General features: G+C 35.6%; 1 protein-coding gene across 5 annotated transcripts in view; it reads left to right on the top strand.

Annotated features, from left to right (window-relative positions):
- The window catches only part of UBR5 (ubiquitin protein ligase E3 component n-recognin 5), a 143,136-nt gene that overhangs the window by 114,508 nt on the left and 4,024 nt on the right, over window positions 1–24,604 (top strand). For 3 of the 5 annotated variants that reach the window (XM_059042977.2, XM_067017424.1, XM_059042974.2), the window contains exons 37-57: window positions 684–815; window positions 1,197–1,454; window positions 1,727–1,995; window positions 2,163–2,374; window positions 5,009–5,239; window positions 5,724–5,797; window positions 7,011–7,183; window positions 7,278–7,391; window positions 8,287–8,507; window positions 9,927–10,047; window positions 10,144–10,248; window positions 12,741–12,984; window positions 14,412–14,523; window positions 15,202–15,346; window positions 16,365–16,495; window positions 17,898–17,958; window positions 20,020–20,195; window positions 20,389–20,473; window positions 21,587–21,742; window positions 22,105–22,218; window positions 23,608–23,752. In XM_059042977.2, coding sequence (XP_058898960.1) covers window positions 684–815; window positions 1,197–1,454; window positions 1,727–1,995; window positions 2,163–2,374; window positions 5,009–5,239; window positions 5,724–5,797; window positions 7,011–7,183; window positions 7,278–7,391; window positions 8,287–8,507; window positions 9,927–10,047; window positions 10,144–10,248; window positions 12,741–12,984; window positions 14,412–14,523; window positions 15,202–15,346; window positions 16,365–16,495; window positions 17,898–17,958; window positions 20,020–20,195; window positions 20,389–20,473; window positions 21,587–21,742; window positions 22,105–22,218; window positions 23,608–23,752 — 3,279 coding nt within the window. The remainder of the gene's footprint in view (window positions 1–683; window positions 816–1,196; window positions 1,455–1,726; window positions 1,996–2,162; window positions 2,375–5,008; window positions 5,240–5,723; window positions 5,798–7,010; window positions 7,184–7,277; window positions 7,392–8,286; window positions 8,508–9,926; window positions 10,048–10,143; window positions 10,249–12,740; window positions 12,985–14,411; window positions 14,524–15,201; window positions 15,347–16,364; window positions 16,496–17,897; window positions 17,959–20,019; window positions 20,196–20,388; window positions 20,474–21,586; window positions 21,743–22,104; window positions 22,219–23,607; window positions 23,753–24,604) is intronic. The other 2 variants (XM_059042978.2, XM_059042976.2) reach the window with 1 other exon arrangement.

The following is a 24,604-nucleotide window of genomic DNA, read 5'->3' as shown; positions in this document are numbered from 1 at the left end:
TAAAATAATCATAACCACATAACATTTGAAAATTAGAGAAAAGGAAAACAAATAACCCATAATCCCACCCAGATGCTAATAGTTTGTATTGTTACTTGCAGTCCTCCCCTGTACTGCCCCATTCCCATGCATGTCTTTTAGATATTGTATGTGTAAATTTTTTTTACTTTGTTTTTTGACTTTGGCCTGTTTGCTACATAGTCATCATAACCATTCTTATTAGTAGCCATAGGATGGACTTTTGGGGATCAACTTTATTGAGGTATAATTGACATACAATAAACTGCGCATGTTGAAAATTTATAACAATATGTTTTGATGTGTATGTGAAATACAAAGGATACACATGTTTAACCTTCCCCTCTTGGAATCCCAATATGTAAAACAGATGAAAATGGAGCAGTGGAGCTACCAGAGCTCTGTCCACTGGCTGGAGTCCTCCTGCCTAACATTTTTTACCTAAGGCTGTGCAGGCCAGATTTTGACTCTGTGTCTACTGAGTACCATGATTTACCTAGTCGTTCTTCTGCTAAGCAGGCAGTCCTGCATACTCTAGCAGTTACCACTTCTCTCTGCGCCCTCGACCCCTCCCCCTTACCACCCTTATGATATTCTAGCTTATCAGCCTGACTTGATCCACAGTGAGTTTGTACCTTTTCTTATTATTTAAATGTATTTGCTAGGGAGTGACATGGAGCTGGACTTGTTAGCAGCAGCTGAAACAGAAAGTGACAGTGAAAGTAACCATAGCAACCAAGATAATGCCAGTGGGCGTAGAAGTGTTGTCACTGCAGCAACTGCTGGCTCAGAAGCAGGTATGTTACCTTCTCTTAGCAACTTTCTTGCTTATACTAAGGCTACGTGTGTAGAATTGGTTAAACTGTGCTCAGTATAATATGCACAGGGGTAGCTAACCCTTTTATTAACTTCATCCATTTCTCCATAGATATTAGTGAAGAAGATTATTATTTCAATGACTTTTTTTTTTTTTGCTTTTCTGGTTTTTAAATAATGGATTATTTCTAAGGTTCACTTAAGAGTTCTAGTTAAACTATTTCAATGATGGGTTTTGTGGACTATTGGATACAGTCTGGCATTCTGTTTAATATGTATATTTTCCTGAATGAGGGGGTACACTGTAATTTTAGATATCAACAAACTCACAATGATTTTGGTTTTAAAAATTAAAAACATAGGTGCGAGCAGTGTTCCTGCCTTCTTTTCTGAAGATGATTCGCAATCAAACGACTCGAGTGATTCTGATAGCAGCAGTAGTCAGAGTGACGACATAGAACAGGAGACCTTTATGCTTGATGAGCCATTAGAGAGAACCACGAATAGCTCCCATGCCAACGGTGCTGCCCAAGCTCCCCGTTCCATGCAGTGGGCTGTCCGCAACACCCAACACCAGCGGGCAGCTAGCACAGCCCCTTCTAGCACATCCACACCAGCAGGCAAGTCTGTAAACTTGATGTTCCTAAGGTTTAAAAATTATGCATGTTCCTCTAGAGAACAAATTAAATTTCAGAATAGTTCTTCATTGTTTTGCTGAGTTCAAATACAAAATCCCCTTCCCTAAATTCGTGTGGTTTAAGAAAATGCTCATTTACCACATTTACTAATGTAATTGATCTTTTAGTTTATTTAAATATATACAGTGTTAGTGAAACACAATTAGCAACTAACATTAGCTTATTGTGGTTGTCCTTTTTTTTTTCCCTTATAGCAAGTTCAGCAGGTTTGATTTATATTGATCCTTCCAACTTACGCCGGAGTGGTACCATCAGCACGAGTGCTGCAGCTGCAGCAGCTGCTTTGGAAGCTAGCAATGCCAGCAGCTACTTAACATCTGCAAGCAGTTTAGCCAGGGCTTATAGCATTGTCATCAGACAAATCTCGGATTTGATGGGTCTTATTCCTAAGTATAATCACCTAGTATACTCTCAGATTCCAGCAGCTGTGAAATTGACTTACCAAGATGCAGTAAATTTACAGGTATGAAACCACTGCCAAGTTACTCATTCAAATATATGTTTTGGCTGTCTGTTATGAGATTTCCTGTATAATGGGAATTAATGTTACAAGTACTTAAATGTCTATATCATACTACTCTATCGAACTTTATCTGGATAGTTTTAACTGTTTTAGTTTGGTCTTTGTAGAACTATGTAGAAGAAAAGCTTATTCCCACTTGGAACTGGATGGTCAGTATTATGGATTCTACTGAAGCTCAATTACGTTATGGTTCTGCATTAGCATCTGCTGGTGATCCGGGACATCCCAATCATCCTCTTCATGCTTCTCAGAACTCAGCTCGCAGAGAAAGGATGACTGCACGAGAAGAGGCTAGTTTACGAACGCTTGAAGGCAGACGGTATGAAATTCTTTGTTTATGCTTACATGTTTAGACAGAACCCTTATAGCCTAGAAGTTTAGAGCTTTTTGATTGCTATTACATAAGACCTCACTCTGTTGTGAAGGAGGAAATGCGTGCCTTGCATTACTTCTTTTAAATTGTTGTGTAGTTGAAGCAAAATAAGTTAAAATCCAAGCTGTTTTTAAAAAATTCATTCATGTTGTGGTAAACTGATACTAAATTCTTCTCATTTTTGAAGTAGTTGGTCTACAGCCTCGTCTCATTCCCTAGGCCTCCCCCCTTGAAAGGCATATATTCATAGAAAGACTTATTTTGACCATGATTAAATATGAATGTACATTGTACTTGGGAAGGAGAAAGTCTGTGTAATTTCTAAGCTGCTCTTTGGTTTCTAAAATCAAATTTCTTTTTCTACCTCCTCCAGCCTGTTGAATCATAATTAAAGTATATTTGTTTATGTATTTATTGTGTTCTTTCTATTCAGTTATAAAATGACCTTTTGCAGGACTAGAAATTAGCCCAAACATTGAAACTAGATTAGTGGCAGTGCTATATAGTGAAAATGTCCCATCCCTGAAGTCGAAGTCCTAGAATTTTGTTCTAGCTTTGGCTCAGGCTAAACAACCTTGCTACTTCGGGTGGACCATAAATGGAGGAGAGACAAGGGTCTAGGAGACTGCTTAGGAAATTTAACAAGACTATGGTTGGAGTCTACCAGAGAAGTAATAGTTACCGAAGTAGGGCAGTAAAGGCCAGTGAGGAGAGAGCGCTGAAATCATTCATACACATAGAACTTAGGGCCGTGTTGGGGGATGGAGCAGGGAGGAGGCAGAATTTACATCTTCTGAATTTAGATTCTGAATAACTAATATGAAAATTAAAAGAAAAATCTAGAGGAATAGAGTGGACATACCTGCTTTTGAACATGCTGAGAACTGGGAGAGGATTTAGTGGAAATGTTTAGTATGCAAAATTGAATGCTTGGCAAAGAGACCTGGATTAGAGATAAAGACTTGAGAGGCAGCAGCTTTCCTGTCCTAGGAAGCCTGCTCCACCAATAGACACGAGCCTTGTCTTCATTAGGCTAGTCACTATGCCAAAGAACACAGATTTCTGATAATAGATTTTCATTGGTGATAGGGTTCCCTTTTCTGTCTTGCTCCCACTCTCACTCTAATATAATAGCTTTATTGAGATGTAGTTCATATACCATACAGTTCACCCATTTAAAGTATACAGTTCCATAGTTTTGAGTATGCTGTGTAACCATCATCACAATTAATATTAGAATATTTTATTTGTTTCCACAAGAAGCCCCATGCCTATTAGCAGTCACTTCCCGTTTTCCCCTACTTTCTAATCCTAAGCAACCACTGATTTACTCTCTGTCTCTATAGATTTGCCTATTCTGGACATTTCATATAATGGAATCATACAGTATGTGGTTTCTTTTACTTAGCATAATGGCTTTAAGTTTCATCCATGTTTAGCATGTATCAATACATTATTTCCTAGTATTCCATGTCACATTTTGTTTTTCCATTCATAAGTTGATGGCCATTTGGGTTGTTTACACCTTCTGACTATTATGAATAATGCTGCTATGAACAGATTGTGTACAGTTTTTTGTGTAGATAATGTGTTTTCAATTATCTTGGGTATATATCTAGTTGTGGAATTGCTGGATCATATGGTAACTCTCTTTGACCTTTTGAGGAAGTTCGCCAGACTGTTTTCCAGTGTGACTGCACCATTTTACATTCCCAGTAGCAGAGTATAAGGTTTCTAATTTCTCCACATCCTTGCCAGCACCTGTTATTATATGTCTTCTGGATTATAGCCATCCTAGTGGGTATGAAGTGGTTTCTCATTGTGGTTTTGATTTACATTTCTGTAATGGCTGATGGTAATGAGCATCTTTTCATGTGCTTATTGGCCATTTGTGTATCTTTGGAGAAATGTCTATTTAGATGTTTTATACATTTTAATTGGCCTCTGTTTTTATAATTGAATTTTATGAGTTCTTTATATAGTCTGGATACAAGTTCCTTTCAGATACAGGATTTGCAGAAATTATGCCCCATTCTGTGGATTGTCTTTTCATTTTCTTGAAGGTGTTCTTTGAAGGACGTATGTTTTTAAATTTGGGTAAAGCCCAGTGCTCTTTATTTTCTTTTATTGCTTGTGCCTTTGGTGTCATTTTAGGCACACTTAGGTTCTCAAAGTGTGGTTCCCAGAATAGCAGCATCAAGATCACCTAAGAGCTTGTTAGAAATATAAATTTTGGGTCCTACCCTAACCCATTCTTACTGAAACTATAGAGGTGGGTCCAACAACCTGTTTTCACAAGCCCTCCAGGTGATTTTGTTGGACACTGAAGTTTGAGAACCATTCTCTCTGGGGAAGGAGTGCCTTCTGCCAATCCAGAGGACACTGGAGTTTCTTTTCCTTTATAAATATATACAGTACTGTAAATAATATACAGCGGTTATATTTCTAAGGCAGAGCCCAGGCATAATGAGTTTTTATTTATGGATAGTCTCAGTTCCTAACTTTACATGTTTATAACAGTGGTAAATTTCACACTTGTGTTCTTTTTGTAAACATCTTCATTTCTTTTTACTCCTGTAGACGTGCCACATTGCTTAGTGCCCGTCAAGGAATGATGTCTGCTCGAGGCGACTTCCTAAATTATGCTCTGTCTTTAATGCGGTCTCACAATGATGAGCATTCTGATGTTCTTCCAGTTTTGGATGTTTGTTCATTGAAGCATGTGGCATATGTTTTTCAAGCCCTTATATATTGGATTAAAGCAATGAATCAGCAGACAACATTGGATACACCTCAGCTGGAACGCAAAAGGTAGCCATACTTGCCATGAGATTGTTTTAAGAAATACTTGCTGTGGTCTCCATTAGTACATTGTCTGATTTTTGGAGTAAGGAGAACATTGCAAACAGGAACATTTCATGTGGGCAGGTGGACTTGAGTCCATCCAGCTGCTCTCCATAGCTACTCCTCACTTAAAACATGAAACCTAAGAATCCAGTTAAGGTTTATGCTTGAAGTAGTTTGTCCTGATTGTTTTATCATGTTTTCTATTAGAGTTTGTGTAAGCACTCACTATTTCTTGGTGTGATTAGCCTTTTGCTTCTGTTGAACATATTTTGTAGTTGTAGTACATTTGGCCGATTAATCTACCATTCCCAGAGTCTGAAACTTTATCCCAGTGTTTGAAATTGGTTAGATACTAAACTAACCTTTTCAGTATTTCTTGCATCACCTTTGCTCCTGTTCATGCAGCACAAAATACTTCATGTAAAATGACTCACTTGTCTTTTTAAAGGACACGAGAACTCTTGGAACTGGGTATTGATAATGAAGATTCAGAACATGAAAATGATGATGACACCAATCAAAGTTAGTGTACAGAAAATCTGCTAATCTACTTCAAGAAATGGCTGCCTCAGTATTTCCCCTTCAAGCTTTTTAACTTCATTATTTTCTGTCTGGGTGGGAATTTCTCTTTTCTTCTCTATGTCCCGTTTCTTGCATTTTCTGTCCATTTTTCCTTATATATCCTTGCATTAATTACTTCATAAATAAGGATGTTAAAGAAATATTATAAACTTTTCAACAGTTAATATTTTTTCTATTTTGACTTTGTGTCTCTCCTTTGCATTTCTCTTAGTTTTATGTTTACCTTTATTCTTAAGTGTGTTGGTACTATGTACATTTGAATAAAGTCTTAGCAGAACCTTTGCTAATACTGATGCAAAATAGACTGAGTCAAGAAAATGGAAAATACCAGTTATAACTCCCTATTTCATCAAAACTCAACAGTTAATGCAATAAAAAAGAGAAAATATTCCAAATTCAAGAAATTTGGGGATTTTCTACACTCTTATTTGTAGCTTTCAGGTATAATTTCAAGTAGAATTAAAATACTTTTCTAGTGGGGTCAAATAGTCCGCTTACCTGTTTCTTATTATCACGCAGTACTTTATTCAGGCCTGGGAAAGACAACTTAACTTTAACTGCTATTTTGTGAGAACCCAGCCATAGCTCACTGCTATTTTCACAGCATACTGTAAGCACTGACAAAAGTTTTATTCCATTAATGGGAGTTGGTGCTGGTGTGCTGATTTCCTGTTGGGATGCATGAGTTGCCCAGACATTTCTCTGTTTATCTTCTTATAGAGGAATCAGAACTTAAAAGTAAGCAAATGCTCAAATTTTAGCCCCTTTTGTGGAGTCATCAGTGAGCTAGGTCCTGAACATGCTCAGGAAACTAGCTATATTCAGGTCTAAATCTCTAGAGAGAGAAGAGGTGGATGTGGGTAGTGTCTGTCCAATACAAAATGGAACAGTATTTGTTACTGCTAATATTTTTTGCAAGTTTTTATTGTGTTAAAATACACATAAATGAAATTTATCATTGTAACCATTTTAAACCGATATTTTGAATTACCACTTTAAAATATTATCAAAATTTTGGACTATCAACTTGTTTTGAGTGGCATTAAAATTTTATAAAGAGATAACAAGAATTTTGGATTGAGCAGATGTAGGTCCTTTTACCCTTGCCCAATAATTAATTTTTTAAAAAAACATTTTATCTCTTTATGTTTAGGTGCTACTTTGAATGATAAGGATGATGACTCTCTTCCCGCAGAAACTGGCCAAAACCATCCATTTTTCCGACGCTCCGACTCCATGACGTTCCTTGGGTGTATACCCCCAAATCCATTTGAAGTGCCTCTAGCTGAAGCCATCCCCTTGGCTGATCAGCCACATCTGTTGCAGGTGATTCACATAAACTAGCCTTAAGGTTTCTTTTTAGTTGAATTTACTTTTTTTAAAGTGTTTGATGTAACTAATATTTTTATTAAAATTCCAGCCAAATGCTAGAAAGGAGGATCTTTTTGGCCGTCCAAGTCAGGGTCTTTACTCTTCATCTGCCAGTAGTGGAAAATGCTTAATGGAAGTTACAGTGGATAGAAACTGCCTTGAGGTAAGATAGTAAAAATCTTTGCAATATAATATTTGTGAGTTGAACGCTTATCCCAGCATCTAGTTTTTTGGAAATGCATTCAGAATATTGTATTTACCCAAATAACAGAAGTATCAGAAATTCTTGCCTTATGACATAATTAAAGGAATTCCAATACTGGCATTAGTCTGCTTTGAGACCAACTTGCTGTGCTTGCCTATTCTGGAGTTGATTGTTGTAATTCTGGTGAATATTTAAAATTTGTGTACATATGAGCATATATAATATTGGCTTGTAACTTTTCTTGAGTCTAGAATGGGAATAAATAAAGTAATATTAATGATGATACCTAACATTTGTTGGATAATTCTGTCTCCTGGGCACTGTCTCAATCTTCACAACCATGTTGGGTAGAAAACATTACCCTGATTTTATGGGTAAGGCTTGGAGAGATTACATAAATTTCACGTGGGAATGTCTGTTGTTATACAGCTAGTGAAGTGACAGATCTAGTTTTTAGATGAAAGTCTGATTTGAGAGCCTGAAATTATACTGTACTGTTTCTCCAGTGAAAAAGTAATAACACCATTTAAGAGCAGGCATATAGAAGACATGTACTTGAGTAGAATTTTCTTTATTATCTAAGTGATAAAGGAGAATTTTATGCACATAAGACACTTAAGTAACCATAGATATTATAAAGATACCTTGAAAAGTTCTCTGAGGCTGCTCTGGTAAATGCACTGGAATTCCATGGGAATCAGATAGACAAGAAATAGGTTGCACCTTTGTAGTTGAAGTGCCAGAAGGGAATTATTTAACTGCCATGTGATCTCTGTGGAGTATTAGTAAGTTGAAAAGAAAATCTAGTCAGTTTATTTTTTAATATCTAACATTTAAATGTAAAAATTCATAGGTTCTTCCAACTAAAATGTCTTATGCTGCCAATTTGAAAAATGTAACGAACATGCAAAATCGGCAAAAAAAGGAAGGGGAAGAACAGAATGTGGTGCCAGAAGAAGCTGAGAGTTCAAAACCAGGGCCATCTGCTCACGATCTCGCTGCACAATTGAAAAGCAGTTTACTCGCAGAAATAGGACTGACTGAAAGTGAAGGGCCACCTCTTACATCTTTCAGGTACTTGCTAAGTAGAGATAGTTTTTCTGTCCTATTACTTTATGGCTATTGTAATTTTTGTAAGAGTTTTTATTTAGAAAATTTATAATTTTCTTTGTATTTTATTTGTATATAAACAATAGGAAATATTATTTGTGTTTTCCTAGCTTATAATCAGATATTTAAATATTAGAGTTTTCTGGATTTTGTTTTTTGGTGACTGTTTTGTCATTGATTGGCATTCTGATTTTCTCCTCCTTTTACTGAAGAAATTCTGACTGTTTTTAACGTTCAGTACTGAGTTAACGTATATATCCATGTCAAATTGCCAATTATACACTTGTTAGCAGGAGCTCAGCTATGGGAGGGGAACATGTGAAAAAAAGAGCTCTATAGATTTGTGACTTTCACATTTGTTTGGGCTCACTCCTTTGCTAGGTTCACATTTAGTAAATCTCTTGCAAGTGGTAGGTTCTTTGCTTTCCCAGTAAAAATTTGCCTAGTATATACTGTGACTCAGCATGGCTAATCACCTAATGATTTTTTGAGTGTCTGCTTTACGCTGTATGAGTTTTGGTTATGTAATGTCAGATTTTTTTTTTTTTCTTTTTGGTTTGCTGAGGAGGAGTTAAACTAGTTTAAGAAACTGTATACATCTTGTGTACACAGTCTAACAACCATAAAAGGCAAGGAAGAATTAGGGACTGGGGTGGCCCAAGCTTCCTAGAGAGATGGTATGATTTGAGCTGAGATGGTTCGAATGTGTAGAAGCAGATTGAAGAAGAGAAGAATTAGAGGTAGAGAGACAAGCTGTTATTCCTTCTGGCTAGTTGTTAAAAAGGGGGCTGAAGTAGAATATTGCCTTTGGGGATGAAAAGGAAACCATGGTTACGAAAAGAAAACTTACGAAGGACTTGATCACTCTGGAGGGACCAAGGGAAGAATAAATTAAAATCTGTTCAAGTCCGTGCAGTAGGAAAATAGATGGTACTACTGAAAGAAATGAGGAGGCATTGTCACTGTGGCGAAGAGGCCATATTCAGTTTCACCATGTTGAGTATGAGTTAAGTATGATTGAAGTGGATATATTTCACACAATGAAATTCTGGTCCATTGTGAACTAAAGAGGGGTCTGGAAATCATCTCGTGGAGACCTCAGACATTGGACTTCAAGGAGAGGAGGTAAAATTGAAGATGAAGATAGAAGCCAGCCTGGGGAATGTATCCTTACGTAAAAGACAGAAGGAGTAATGGAGTAAAAATAAGTTCTCCAAGGAACGAGTAGCTATAGAAAAGTTCTCCATTAGAGAGGATGTGGTTTTGAATTACTTAAGATCTCAGAATATTAAAAGACCAAGTAATTACTGTTATTGACCAAAAACCAGGAAATTTTTAGAGTTGCCTAAACTGCTTCCCCCTCTCCCCTTAAACTTCTTACAGGCCACAGTGTAGCTTCATGGGAATGGTCATTTCCCACGATATGCTGCTAGGACGTTGGCGCCTTTCTTTAGAACTGTTCGGCAGGGTATTCATGGAAGATGTTGGAGCAGAACCTGGATCGGTATGTATTTTTAGCACTTTACATTCTATTCTGCCTGAGAAGAACATATTTCAGAGAATAATTCTGCCATGCATTTGTTTTGTTGTTGTTTTTAAGATCCTAACTGAATTGGGTGGTTTTGAGGTAAAAGAATCAAAATTCCGTAGAGAAATGGAAAAACTGAGAAATCAGCAGTCAAGAGATTTATCACTAGAGGTAAAGGTATTTAGATTTTCTTATCCTATACATATAGTATGCTGCTTATATAAAATTTAAAAACAAATAACAATTTTGTTTAGGGGATATATACTATGTAATTAAAAATTTAAAGAAAATAAATGGTAATCATCAAATTTAGAGTAATGGCTGTCTCTGGCAGTTGGTTTCCCAACATCCTGTAATGATGAGCAATGGGTTTGTTCGTTTAAGTATCATTATGAACACATGGATTAAAACTGTTCGGATGTGCTTCATTTCATTGATGCTCAAATTATCTTTTCTGTGTCTAGCGAGAGTCCAATCTTTGACGACTTCCTCACGTTTTGATATGTCTCGTTTTCTGTTATTTTCTGTCACAGACCTTAAATCAGCCATTTCGTCAAGAAGCCCTGCTTCCTTTTAGCAGGAAATGGTATTTTGAGATTATAATCTGGGCTCTAGGTTGCTCACTGCCTGTTGGGTTTGTCATTGTTTCTAGGCCTTTTAGTGGGAAATGCCCTTTTAAAAAAGGAAGAAGACAATTATTTCATGAGTTCATACTGATACTCCTACTTCAAATTCAAGATTTAGGACCACAAGTTTGTTTTATTTTCACCTTTTAGTCTTTACTTCCTTTCTTCTGAACTGAATAATACCCAGCTTCCCAGCAACACTGATAAAATTACTCATTTGCTTTTATCCCACAGCATGCATACAATAGTCTTAGAATCATAACATCGACACCACTACCAACAAAATTATTATTATTATTTTTTTTTTTGCGGTATGCGGGGCCTCTCACTCTGGTGGCCTGTCCCGCTGCGGAGCACAGGCTCTGGACGCACAGGCTTAGTGGCCATGGCTCACGGGCCCAGCCACTCCGCAGCATGTGGGACCCTCCCGGACCAGGGCATGAACCCGCGTCCCCTGCATCGACAGGCGGACTCTCAACCACTGCGCCACCAGGGAAGCCCAACAAAATGATTATTGAAAATAGCTTAAGATTTATTTGCAGTTTTGTTTTTAGAGCATATCCAATTGGAGATTTACAGTCAAACTACATTGTTTAAAGTCACTTGAAATAATTCCTTTTATGTGGTTTTGCTACCTACCATCTAAGCTCCACACAATTAGGGCCTTTCAGTTCATTTTGCTTTCACTTTTTAGAGATTGCTGTCTCCTTTTTTTGACTTTGTTATGTTTCATACTTAATGTAACATATCTACAGTTGCAAGGTCAACTCTATAGAAGAAGGTTGTGTTCAGAGAAATCTAATTTCCATTCCTGTCTCTCTTACTTTGTATTCCCCCTGCCCCCTTTTGGGCTTTAGTTTGTTTTTGTTTTTGTTTTTAGCTTATTTTTCCCTCCCACCTTTCAAAAAATATATAATCCTGTGTGTGTGTGTGTGTGTGTATTCATTACGCATCTCTCTCCCCCACTCCCACCCTGAGCATGCTATTATACATTTTACTCCATCTTGCTTTTCCCAGTTAACAGTATATCCTAGAGAGAAAGCCATGGCTATATGTAGAGAGAGATGTTGTTCTGCCTTCTTTTTTTCCAGCTACCTAGTATTAGCACCACATTTAACGGATGTATCAGTTTTTTTCAACCGGTTTCTTATTGATAGACATTTGGGTTTGTTTCCAGTCTTTTGCTGTTACAAATAGAGATGGGATGAATAGCCTTATGTGTGTTTCTCTATTTGATTTGGCCTAGCGTGTCTTTGAGATAGATAGATAGACATGGGTCAAAGGGCATGTGTATATGTAATTTCGTCAAATATTGGCAAATACCTCTACATAATGTCTGTATATTTTTGCACTTTCAACATCAACACAAGAAGGCCTGATTTTCCAAAGTCTTGCCAGCAGTTTGTTGTCAAATTTTTAGATTTTTGCCAGTCTGATAGGCAGTATAATTTAAATTTGTATTTCTCTTGTTATGAGCAAAGTTAAGCTTTGTTTCATATATTTCATATATTATGGCTGCTTCTTTTTCTGGGAACTGTTTGTTGATAATTCTTGCCCATTTTTCCTATTAAAGTGTTTTTTCCTCAGTTTTTTTGGAAATGCTACGTGTATATATACACTACGCATGAATCTTTGTTGGTAATAGAAGGTGCAAATGTTTTTCCCCGTTTGTCATTTTTCTTTTACTTTGCTATGGTATTCTGCCACCAAAGGAATATCCTATGATTTTTTTTTCTAGGATTCACTATTAAAAAAAAAAATTACACTTTGATCTACTTGCAGTTTATCTTGCTATATTACCAAATTGGTAGACCTTTTAAGAAAATGCTATAATTGAGTTAAATTCCATTATCCTGATTTAATGTAAGATATTCTTGTATGATTTAGAGTGTTATTTGGAATATAAGCTTTTGAGAACCCAAATACTTCGTAGCTATTTCAGCTGTCAAGGAAAAGCTAAAATTAGATTTTCAGATTTTACATAGAAAAATTTCAAGGTGGTTTCCAACACTGAATTTACTACTTTTTGTTGTGTTTTAATAGGTTGATCGGGATCGAGATCTTCTTATTCAGCAGACCATGAGGCAACTTAACAATCACTTTGGTCGAAGATGTGCTACTACACCTATGGCTGTACATAGGGTGAAAGTTACATTTAAGGATGAACCAGGAGAGGGCAGTGGTGTAGCACGAAGTTTTTATACAGCCATTGCACAAGCTTTTTTGTCCAATGAAAAACTGCCAAATCTAGATTGTATCCAAAATGCCAACAAAGGCACTCATACAAGTAAGTACTCTACAGGTAACAAGCACATACAAATTCTTTCCTTGTTTAATGGAAACAGTGATAATCACAGTTATATATGTTTACAGTGGGAGAATATTAATGTATATTTACACTTTTATACCATTTTATTCTAGATTAATGATTTAATCTTGTTTAAACTACTATAATTGACAATTTACCAGTTTGCTCTTTTACTGCCACACTTATTTTCATAAATGGTTGTGATTGTACTATTTTTTTTCATCTCAAATTATAATGTCTGGGGAGTGGGAGGTTTAAGATCTATGGTAATATAAAAATTCAAAGAGCAAACTGCAGGATTTCCCCAATCCCTGTATTTAATAAGTAGAGATACTTAGAAGAAAATGCTGTTGTCTAGAACAGTGCTTTTCAAAGTATAATTTGCAGAGTTGCTTCAGTCTCCAATGAGATGGAGCTTGCAACCAAATGTAAGTTGGCTGTTTCACCAACTTCACTGTTTAATTTAGCAAGACTTTGTTTTTTGGTAATAAGGTTTTCCATATTAACATCCTGGTGTAAGCTCTGCCTCCTTGAGGATCAGCACTTTGGAGTTAGGATTCTTACCTAATTTTCAGGATTACAATTAGCATATTAAAAAATGTGTGAAAACTACAAAAGGTTGAAACTGGGGGTTCGTGTAAGGTAGGGGCAGAAGATCGTCAGTCTTGTGGATGGATATAGTAATTGAGGGAGAAGGAGTTACTAACAAAATCCTGTGTTTTACCTAGGCTGTAGCTGTATCTTACTGGGGTTGTGTAAACTGCCACCATAAAAGCTGACTGAGGTCTGGAAAAAAGCTGAATGAGCTCTGGAAAGAATTGAGGATGAAAAGATGGGGAGAGTACCTCAGCCTTTCATCATTAGTTTCACCATTTGACTTTCTATAGTCCTATAATAAAAAGAAACTGTCAGATGTGAATGAGGAAACGTGGGAAGTCATGATGTTTCAGAAATAACTTTTCTGCTTACTCTTTAGGAAACCATACCCTGGTTTATGCTTAAGGTTTTAAGAATAATAATAGCTGGGTGGCTATAATGCCTTTAATGCCACAAGCCAAGAATAGAGAAGATATTCAAATATGTATGAAATCTCAGCATTATTTATGGTAGAACTAACATAGCCCCACTTGCTACATATTATTTCACAGCTTTGGCATGACAAGGGGATAAATTCATTAAACAAGTACTGAGTGAACATTTATTACCTACCAGGTTCATTCTACAGAATCACCCCCAACTCTCAAAAACCATACGGAGAGTGACAGAAAGGCACTTACACAGATGATAAGGAAGATGATCTACAGTTGTCATGTTCTTGTTGTCTCATGTCCTCACATTGACTTTAACATTTAAAGTAGCTGCATTTACATTGATCTAAACAAAGTGTATTTCATATTTTTTTCCAGGTTTAATGCAGAGATTAAGGAACAGAGGAGAGAGGGATCGGGAAAGAGAGAGAGAAAGGGAGATGAGGAGGAGTAGTGGCTTGCGAGCAGGTTCTCGGAGAGATCGGGATAGGTGAGATAATTTTGTGTCTTTTATTGAGTACCACCATCTTTTTGGATGAATTGGAGGTAGGCCTGTAAATAAGAGTCTCAATTATGGACTTTTAGAAAATTAAAGTTTTAATAATTGGATATATGTATTGTAACTTAAAAAGTCTAACCCACTGTTATTAAAATATTCTGCTTTAAAAACCCAGAGGCAGTTGAAATTACATTGGCTTTTTATTTATCCCGCTCAAGTTCCTAATTTTTTGAAATTTGTATTAACTTCATATCATGCTTTCCTAAATTTGTTTTAAAATTTTAATTGTGGCAATTGTGTTATTTAAACCTCTAATTTTTCATGTGTTAGGATGGGTAGCATTTTACTTTTTTTTTTTTTTTTTTTTAGCATTTTACTTTTGACTAAAATTTCCCATAAATATGGGTGAGCTCTTGATTTCTGGTATTTTAAGGTCCTGTTCCCTTAGAATCAAATTAACCTGTGCATTGCAGATTTATAGATTTTCAAGTGACAAAATCTAGATCATCTTTATTTCCCCACCATCATTCTTTAGGCATTCTTCCACCCTAGTACCATAACCGGAGCTAACTGTATGCTCTGGTTTTCCAACTTTGTTACTAGTTGCACTGATAATTGCATTTTGCAGACAAGGGAAATGAAGTCATAATAGCTTTATTCATCTTTCAGGGATTTTAGAAGACAGCTTTCCATCGACACTAGGCCCTTCAGACCAGCCTCTGAAGGAAATCCTAGTGATGATCCTGATCCTCTGCCAGCACATCGTCAGGCGCTCGGAGAGAGACTTTATCCCCGTGTACAAGCAATGCAACCAGTATGTATGGTGTACTTAGCTACCTCTTAACTGGCTGTGCTGTTTTTGGTTTTCAGTTAAGGCTGGTATTTTTAAAAGTTTCCAGCTACTGGAAAGCCATGTGGTTGAGGACTGCGATAAAAAGGAAGCTTAGGGAGGGAAAGAAGCAGGATTTACTGGAGAGTGATTGTATATAGCTTGATGTTGTTTTTACTACCTATGCCAGGTTGGCATTCTACCTAGTAATTTCCTTGTGTGCTAAGGAATTATCTGTTCATTGTATTTATTTGTACCCTTATTTGTACAAATTATTGTTACTTTGCAGCTAGAACACATTGCAAATAGTGTACTTTACTCTTTTTTTGGGGGGGTGAGTAAAATTGCTTTATGGTGTTGTGTTAGTTTCTGCTGTACAATGAAGTGAATCAGCTATATGTACTTTACTCTTGATACATATGACAGGAAGATTTTATTTTGAATGTTCTGTCAGAGGTTTCTTTCACAGAATATGAAACATAACCTAGTTGTGTTTTTTTGTCTTTATACATAACTATATGTACATGTTATAGCAAAAGAATAGTAAAACAGAGTCAACCAATTATATTTCAGTGAATCCTTAGCCTTAAATATAGGCATCTTTTTCTTTCTCCTTCTCCCTCCTTCACTTGTTACCTCCCTCTTTTTTGCTACACTAAATGAAAAAAATGTTTCCAGGTCTCGAGGAAGGGAAAAAAATGAAAATTGAGTATTTTTATGTTTACTCATGGGTATCAAAAACCTTTAAAAAAGGCTTGTCAATATTAAACTAACTTTAATAAGACTTAGTGCATAGACTGTTTAATTCCCTACCATGGTTTTCTGTAATTAAGCTTCCAATTTAATAAAATCCATTACTGGTTCAGAATTTTTTTTTTTTTTCTATTTGTTATCCAAGTTTCTTACATTTTCTTCTTTTTTTTTTTTTTCTGATAAAAGATTGCTGATTTAGACAAGAGGTTTCAGAGAGTAGAGGCATGTAACATTTGTTTGTCATTTACAGGCATTTGCAAGTAAAATCACTGGCATGCTGCTGGAATTATCCCCAGCTCAGCTGCTGCTTCTTCTAGCAAGTGAAGATTCTCTGAGAGCAAGAGTGGATGAAGCCATGGAACTCATTATTGCACATGGACGGTAATGTATACAATTGGGAAGACATTTTAGTTTAAACATCAGCTACTTTATTTTTAGGATGTGGCTATCACCATATCTTAAAATTTATACTGAACAGTACAAGACTTTAAATGGCTTTTTAAGAGATGGCTTAAAATCCATGAGTGAGACAGCTGACTTTCACATGTATTAGAAGGGCAGAATTTTAGCAGTCACTTTAGGTTCTGAAGATTTTTTATGAACCTTATTTAGAAACTAACTTAAAAAGAAGTACATCTCATTCTCCACGTGAATACCCTTAATGGCAGAGGCCAAATACCTCAAGGAGTTGGGTGTAATCCCTGAGTCCTTGCAATAAACATGAATCCCTGCAGTAAACATGAAATTTCTTTTAGACCTCCTGATTTATCTTAAAAATCATGCAAGTTTTTGCTTTTTATTGTATAGTATATTTGTTTTAATATAAAACTTAAAAACATCTAACAGTTAAATTACTTACCCTTCCTTTCCCCAGGTGACAGGAAGATATGCCATACTTAATCTGTGCCCTACTGGGGCTACTCTAATGTCCAGTTTAAGGCTTTGAAGTGTTATTTTAGATGAAAATGTCTTTATTTTTCTCCTAGTCATGATATTGAATGAGAAACTTAGATTAGATATAGTCCTAGAGATGGATAAGTGGGTAGGCTAAGCCCTGAAACTAAATAGCCACTTACCTATTCCAGCTATTTACCTGTCTCAGAGCCTTTGAATGGTCCAAGCCAAAGACTATTGCTAGAAGTTTATTTTCTTTGCTGTTACTATTTTTCTTCTCTTGACTTTCATGTACTATGTCTTTATTCCTCTTCCCTGTTTCTGGAAGTATCAACACACTGATATAGCTTAGCCCATTATAGAAGAAGTTGCAAATAATGTGTGTTTTTGATAAAAAAGATATTTGTAAATATATGTAAGGGTTGCTAATTTAGAAGTGTTTTCTATTGAATGCAAGAATATATAATATTGACTGCTTTCACCTGGCTTTATGGATTGAACAGTGGATTGATTAGTATTCTAGAATAATTAAATACCCTAGAGCATTTGATTCCTATTGTGGTTGCTTTCTGAACATTTTTCTGTTCTTTTACAATGCTTCCCCTGAGCTCAAGTTTCAGTACCCCTATGAAGACTGCATTTATTTTGTCTTAAATCAGGTAGCCTTTAGTTCATTGTCTTGGATCATACACATACATGTGTTTTTGTGTATGTTATTGACATTTCTGTTCCTAGAACTGCATTAAGACTAGTAAGTGTCCTAGATATTTATTTACTTCAAAACTTAAATTTATATATTCTTATAAATTTAAATGCATATGGTTTTCTCTATACTAAATTCTAGAATTCCAGTAATCTGAAATGTGAAAGGTTGTTTGTTTGTTTTTAGGGAAAATGGAGCTGATAGTATCCTGGATCTTGGGTTATTAGACTCCTCAGAAAAGGTACAGGTAAGGGACATTTTGTACATGTGCTAATAATAAGCACTTGGAATTTAAATTACAGAAGGGAGAGGGAAAGCATATTTACAAAGAAACTATGTCTTTGTACATATAAAATGCTGGAATACAGTAGAGGAAAAAGCAAAGATAAGTATAAAGGTATCATACACAGAATCAAGTAATAAGACTGGTTGAGTTAGGAGGGTTCAGTGTAACCCCACTCACTGGCTGCCTCCACTTGAGCACAGGCTGAATTAAGCTTAAATTAGAGATGCCATTAAATAATATCAGAGAAGGAGAGCAGTCCTATGGATTCCTAGATCTCCTTCCTCAAGTAAGCAGCAGAGATCCAGAGAAAATGTGACATATGATATAGCAGTAAGAAGGCTTTTTTAAAGTGCATGATGTATTTCAATTTGTAAGCTACCTGAGAATTTCAGTGCCAGCCAAGATATAATCTTATCTCTTTCACTGACTACAACTAAAGACTCTGGACAAAATACAAAAAGGAACTGCTTGAGGATTCTGAAAAGTAAACAACAGCACACGGATTGGAGGAAAGTCAAAATTTGAAAAACTGTTATTTTGAAACTTTGTTTCAGGCAGGAGAGTAAAACTGGTCCCCATTACTCCTCCTTAACTGGAAGGTAGTACATGCTTTAAGAAACAAACTATAGTATAAACCACTGTCCAAGTCCGAGACTATCCCATATGGTGCATATGCAGGGCAGACCCAATAGTATAATTAAAAGGCTTTGAAAACTTAATTGGTAATGGAACCACTGCACACAGAAGATGACAATTCCAAGCTGAACATAACCAGGTTATTGCCTACCAAAGCCAAAAAACATCAACATTCTCCATATCATTTTAACAAGACCCAGAGTTTCACAACTTAGTATTCAAAATGTCCAGGATACACTCCAGAATTATTCAACATACAAAGAACCAACAGAGACTCACTAATTCTCCTGGGAAAAGAACCAATAGACGCTAACCTTGAGATGACCCACTTGTTGGAATTATCAAAGACATTATCTCATGTTCTGTGAGGTAAAGATAAATAAACACAAGTGAATGGAAAGGTAGAGGTTCACAACAGAGAAATAGAAACTAGAGAACCAAGGGAACATTTTAGAAAGTACAATGTATGAGAGAAAAAATTTACTGAATAGGTCAATAGCAGAACAAAGATGACAGAGGACAATTCATCAGTCAGTTTGAAGATAGATAGAAATTATCCCTTTTGAAGAATAGAAGGAGAAAAGGTGTCAAACAAACAACAGTTTTCAGAGACCTGTTGGACCATATCAGACATGCATGTCATTGGAGTACCCAGAAGAGGAGAACGAGATTGTTACAGGAAAATATTTGAAGAAATAATAGCTGAAAACTTACCAAATTTGATGCAAGACATAGATTTATAGATTCAAGGAGATCAGTGAACCCTAAAAAGGATAAACTGAAAGAAAACTGTGTCTAGATACATAATCAAGCTGCTGTAAAATTAATAAGGAAGCAAAGAATAGTGCCTTGCATATAGATAAAACAGTGATTTGAAAGGCAGTGGATTTCTTATCAGAAACTGTGAAGGCCAGAAGACAACAGAGAGCATCATCCTTAAAGTGCTTTTAGAATTGTCAATCCAGAATTCTATATCCAAGGAAAATATATTTAAGGAATCAAGGTGAAAGAAGCTACCAGAGTTTCATTAAATAATTTTACTTAAATGGATAGAGAAGTTAACAGGCACAAGCTTTGTGTATCACAATTCTAAAAGAATGAATTAAAGTTTATTTACATTTAAATATGAATGTGGCTTTACCTATCGAACTTTACATTTAAGTGATTTAGAGAACCAGTTCATATGTTTTGCTCTTAAAAATCAATCTTGGGTAATGTCAAAAATATTAGTTTTTTTAGAGGGGGTATCTGGATTATTGTTAATTTTAAAGAGAGTTATTAAGGGCATTTTTAAATAAAAAATAATCCTTGTAGACACATATACTAAAATGTAAACAAACAAATAAAATCAATCTTGGGGCTTAATCTCTGATACTCTATTATTAGGAAAACCGAAAGCGTCATGGTTCTAGTCGAAGTGTAGTAGATATGGATTTAGATGACACAGATGATGGTGATGACAATGCCCCTTTGTTTTACCAACCTGGAAAAAGAGGATTTTATACTCCAAGGCCTGGCAAAAACACAGAAGCAAGGTTGAATTGTTTTAGAAACATTGGCAGGTAAAATGATCTTGTATTTGAATTTTTAAAAAATCAGTTTATGAGACTTTCTAAAATATATTGGTTTGTAAAATGTGTATATGCTCTACTATAAAAATTTCTCAACATATTTTATGTATATTACGTATATGTGGGGTGTTATGTGTTCTAGAGTTATTTTTGAATTTAAATACTATTTGCTTTTTATTTTTAGGATTCTTGGACTGTGTCTATTACAGAATGAACTCTGTCCTATCACATTGAATAGACATGTGATTAAAGTGTTGCTTGGTAGGAAAGTAAGTGATTTTAATGAACCTAACCACTTTTACATTGCAAAAAATTTGTTTTATAAAATAATTATATATATAGCATTAAATTAGTATTAAATTTTAAAGCATTATAGCCATTATAAATCGTTTTCAAACATTTAATGACATGGGGAAAATCGGAATACATGGAGGAGAGAGCATAGAAGAATGGGTGACACACAGGTGGGTTTGGCGGGTTTGACAGACCTGGATCCTGTTGCAGACAAATCCCTTGACATTTGTGGCATATTTCACCATTTATAAAATGGTAAAGAAAACAGTATAGTGCCTGGCACATAGGAAGTGCTCAGTAAGTTCTAGCAATTAGTGGCAATAGAAGTAGTATTGCATTGAAAAGAGCATTCCCAGTTTCAAAAATATACATAAGGTGTAGGTGGGTAGAGGGAACAAAAGGATGTAAGAAAATATAGCGTATAGTATGCTTGATAATTATCTCTGGGTGACAGAATTAGCTTATTTTCTTTATGCGTTTTGATAGTTTGACAGCTGGTACATTCCTTTACGACAGGGTTGGGGGAGAGAAACGACATCCTTTAAATTAATGCATAATACTAATTATAATCACAAAACAAAATATTTTACAGTCTTTTCTAGTGATGCACAACACACATCTGATATGATTAGCATTGTTAAAGCTGTGTTCTGTTAATAACTTTCTCTACTCAAACCCATTGGTGAATATTATTTTCTATTATTCCAGCATATCATACTATGATACATACTTTTTCCTCTTCTTTTTTTTTTAAAACTCTGACTCTATTGACTTCTTAAGTGTTCCAGCTAAAATGTTCTTGTGCAGAGAAAGAAGAACTGGACTTAAAGCTCAGCAACATAGAAATGTTGAGCCTTTAACAAGCTTTATGGAAAAGATTATGGAATCAAATAGACTCAAGTTTAACCCACTGATGTGACCTTCAGCAAGTTTAAAATTTTACCTCTTTAGATCAGTTACATTTAGTGGAAGATAAACTGATAAAGAATAATCTTCAAATTAGATAAAATTCTTTATCATAGATTTCAACTTACTAATGAATTCAGTTGTTTCTTTCATAATTGATTTTCATATGATTACTTTCTTAGGTCAATTGGCACGATTTTGCTTTTTTTGACCCTGTGATGTATGAGAGTTTGCGGCAACTAATACTTGCTTCTCAGAGTTCAGATGCTGATGCTGTTTTCTCAGCGATGGATTTGGCATTTGCAATTGACCTGTGTAAAGAAGAGGGTGGAGGACAGGTAAAACAAATGTGTGGTTTTCTGATTCTGGCAGGAGAATTGGTTAGTCTGTTGTGCTTGACATCTAGAAAAACAATTTAGATAAATAGGAACCAAGAAAGACAGACAGACACACACACACACAGAGAAGACACAGTAGGAGATGGAGAGAAAGAGATGAATGGATGGGGAGTTAGTGAGACACACTGAGAGGTCGAAGAGTTTATAGTTACTTAGGCCTAGAATGTTTGCATCCCTTAGATACTTGTCAGATACAAAATTGTCTTTAGACTTTAAATTTTTAGGAAATTGTTTTATGAACTGTTAACTTACTACTGCTTTGACAAAATTGCTTTTAAATGGCACTGCTAAATTTTTCACAGGTAGAACTTATTCCTAATGGTGTAAATATACCAGTCACTCCTCAGAATGTGTATGAGTATGTGCGGAAGTATGCTGAACACAGAATGTTGGTAGTTGCGGAACAGCCATTACACGTAAGTGTTTTCTGGAAAATGTTTCTTGATCTGATGAGGCTATTTGTGTCTTCTGTTTTAAACTAGCTCATAGTGTATTCAGCTTGCTTATAAAAGGTCAAAAATTTTAAACCAAAATGAATTTACATACAATGTAAATTACACATGATTCCAGACCTTTCTTTTGGGTAGAACTACTTGGAAAAACCATGTAATCATCAGAAAGTAGATTTGGTAAGGATGCTTTGTGGGACTGAAACGACTACTGTTTTGGGGGTCCTGCAACCAACCATACCTCTAGTGACTCACTAGAAGGAATCCTAGGACTTGGAAGCAGTTGTACTCATCGGTATGGTTTGTTATAGCAAAAGGACTCTCACAATGGGAAAAAAGTACATCAGACAGAGTCTGGAGGAATCCAGATACAGGCTCCAAAGTTCTCTCTCTCAGGGCATGAGTTGTCACAAAGAACATACGTCTTCCTCCAGCAGTGAATTACAGCCATGCATGTGCAGTGTTTGTGTTTAGGGAAGCCTGCTTAAGAGTCACAGTGCCCAGGGTTTTTATTGGAGGCCAGTCCTGTAAGCAGTTCAGACCCCCAGAGAAAAAACACGTGTTCATCATAAATCACCTTCTTTGCACAAATAATCTAGGCAAGCTGGTACAGCAGGGTTTATTGTCCCAGGCATTCAAAATAGCCACATCAGTTAGTAATGTAAGGAAAATTCTAAAAACCAAGGACCATTCCTCCAATCAGGCTCTTCTAAAGAGCAACATCAGGCCCGCTCTTTCTCCTATTGAAGAATGTTTATGAAGTGTTTCTGATCCCTGTGCTGGGAATAATTGTGTGGGCTCTGGAATCATACTGTCAGGGTTCAAATCATGGCTGCAGCCCCCTCTGGCTGTATGACATTAGCAAACTACTTAACTATTTTGTGCCTTGGTTCCCTCCTCTGCAAAATGAGGATGGGATTAAATGAATTAACGTATGTAAGGTGCTTAGAACAGTTCTTGGCACATGGCAATTTCTCAGTAAGCTAGATTTTGGGTTTGATTATCACTCTTCCTATGATGTTGACAGGATAGCATGTTTGACAGATTGAAGCTATTCTTAATGATTAGCCTGTTATTAACATAATTTTAAAAATTATTTTTGTTAACTCCTGATATGTAACAGTACTCCTTCACTTTTGAACCTGTAGCCCTTTTTTCCCTCTGCCACTCTTTTGAATCTGTTAATAAGAAACTCAAAATATAGAACTTAATTTTTTAGTATTATTTAGAATTATTTAGTATTCTTAGGATGCTAAAATTAGATATTGGACTTTAACAATAATAAATGCTATGTAGAAAATAAAGTACTGATAGTAATAGTAATAAACAAAAATTTTTATTTTTGAAATTCTCTAGGCAATGAGGAAAGGTCTACTGGATGTGCTTCCAAAAAATTCATTAGAAGACTTAACAGCAGAAGATTTTAGGCTTTTGGTAAATGGCTGTGGTGAAGTTAATGTGCAAATGCTGATCAGTTTCACCTCTTTCAATGATGAATCAGGTATGAAATTTTCTTAATGTTTATTTAAGGAATAAACTACATAGATAATTTGGTCAGTCAGTTTTCTGAGTTTCTGGTTCTTACATATTTACAGGGGCTTAGGAAATGCTGTATTACTCAGGTGTTTTTATATATATATTTTAAGATATGTTTGAACTATGATAGCTTAGCATTAGGTCATTCTTAATTCTTTTATTGTTTAATTTTTCTAGGTTTTAACAAATGTATGGTTCACTGTGATACAAGTAAAAATTCCTTCTGAGCAACTGTGTGAAAAGGACTTTTATACACTATTAATAATTAAGAAAAATAATCCATGTGACAGTTCTATTGGCCTTTCCCTATTCATGTTCCTTAAATTCTAATTAAAGAATTTGACTACATGATGTTTGCTTTGTAGAACCAGATCCACAGCATACTTAGAAAGTCATAAGAGCACACAAACACATGGAGAATCTAGAAAGAATAACAAGAGGTAGTGATAATCCTAGAATAACATTCATCTTTAGTGCTTGATTTGTTGCAACTCTTTTCAAGTCCCCTATTCTAGGAATACACTTTTTAGCTGTGACTACACAATAAAACACTGGAAGCTCCAAGAAATTCCTGAGAGGACTATAACTCTAGTCCAAGATTATTGCATACATGAAGGATACCAGTTTTTTCCCCTTTACTTTTCATATTTTGCAAACAGCTTCAGCCAAATTATAGTAAGTTAAATTTGGATAAATTTTCTTGTTTTTCCTTCATGTTTGGCAACGTATATAGATCATTGCGTAGTAGTTTTTGTGCCACTTGTTAATATAATTTTCAATACTTGTGAGATAAGAACTTGGCTTATTTACAAACCAG

The sequence above is a fragment of the Kogia breviceps genome, chromosome 17, assembly GCF_026419965.1.
Source record: "Kogia breviceps isolate mKogBre1 chromosome 17, mKogBre1 haplotype 1, whole genome shotgun sequence".
Classification (NCBI taxonomy): Eukaryota; Metazoa; Chordata; class Mammalia; order Artiodactyla; family Physeteridae; genus Kogia; species Kogia breviceps.
This window is presented reverse-complemented; position numbering and strand designations above follow the sequence as displayed.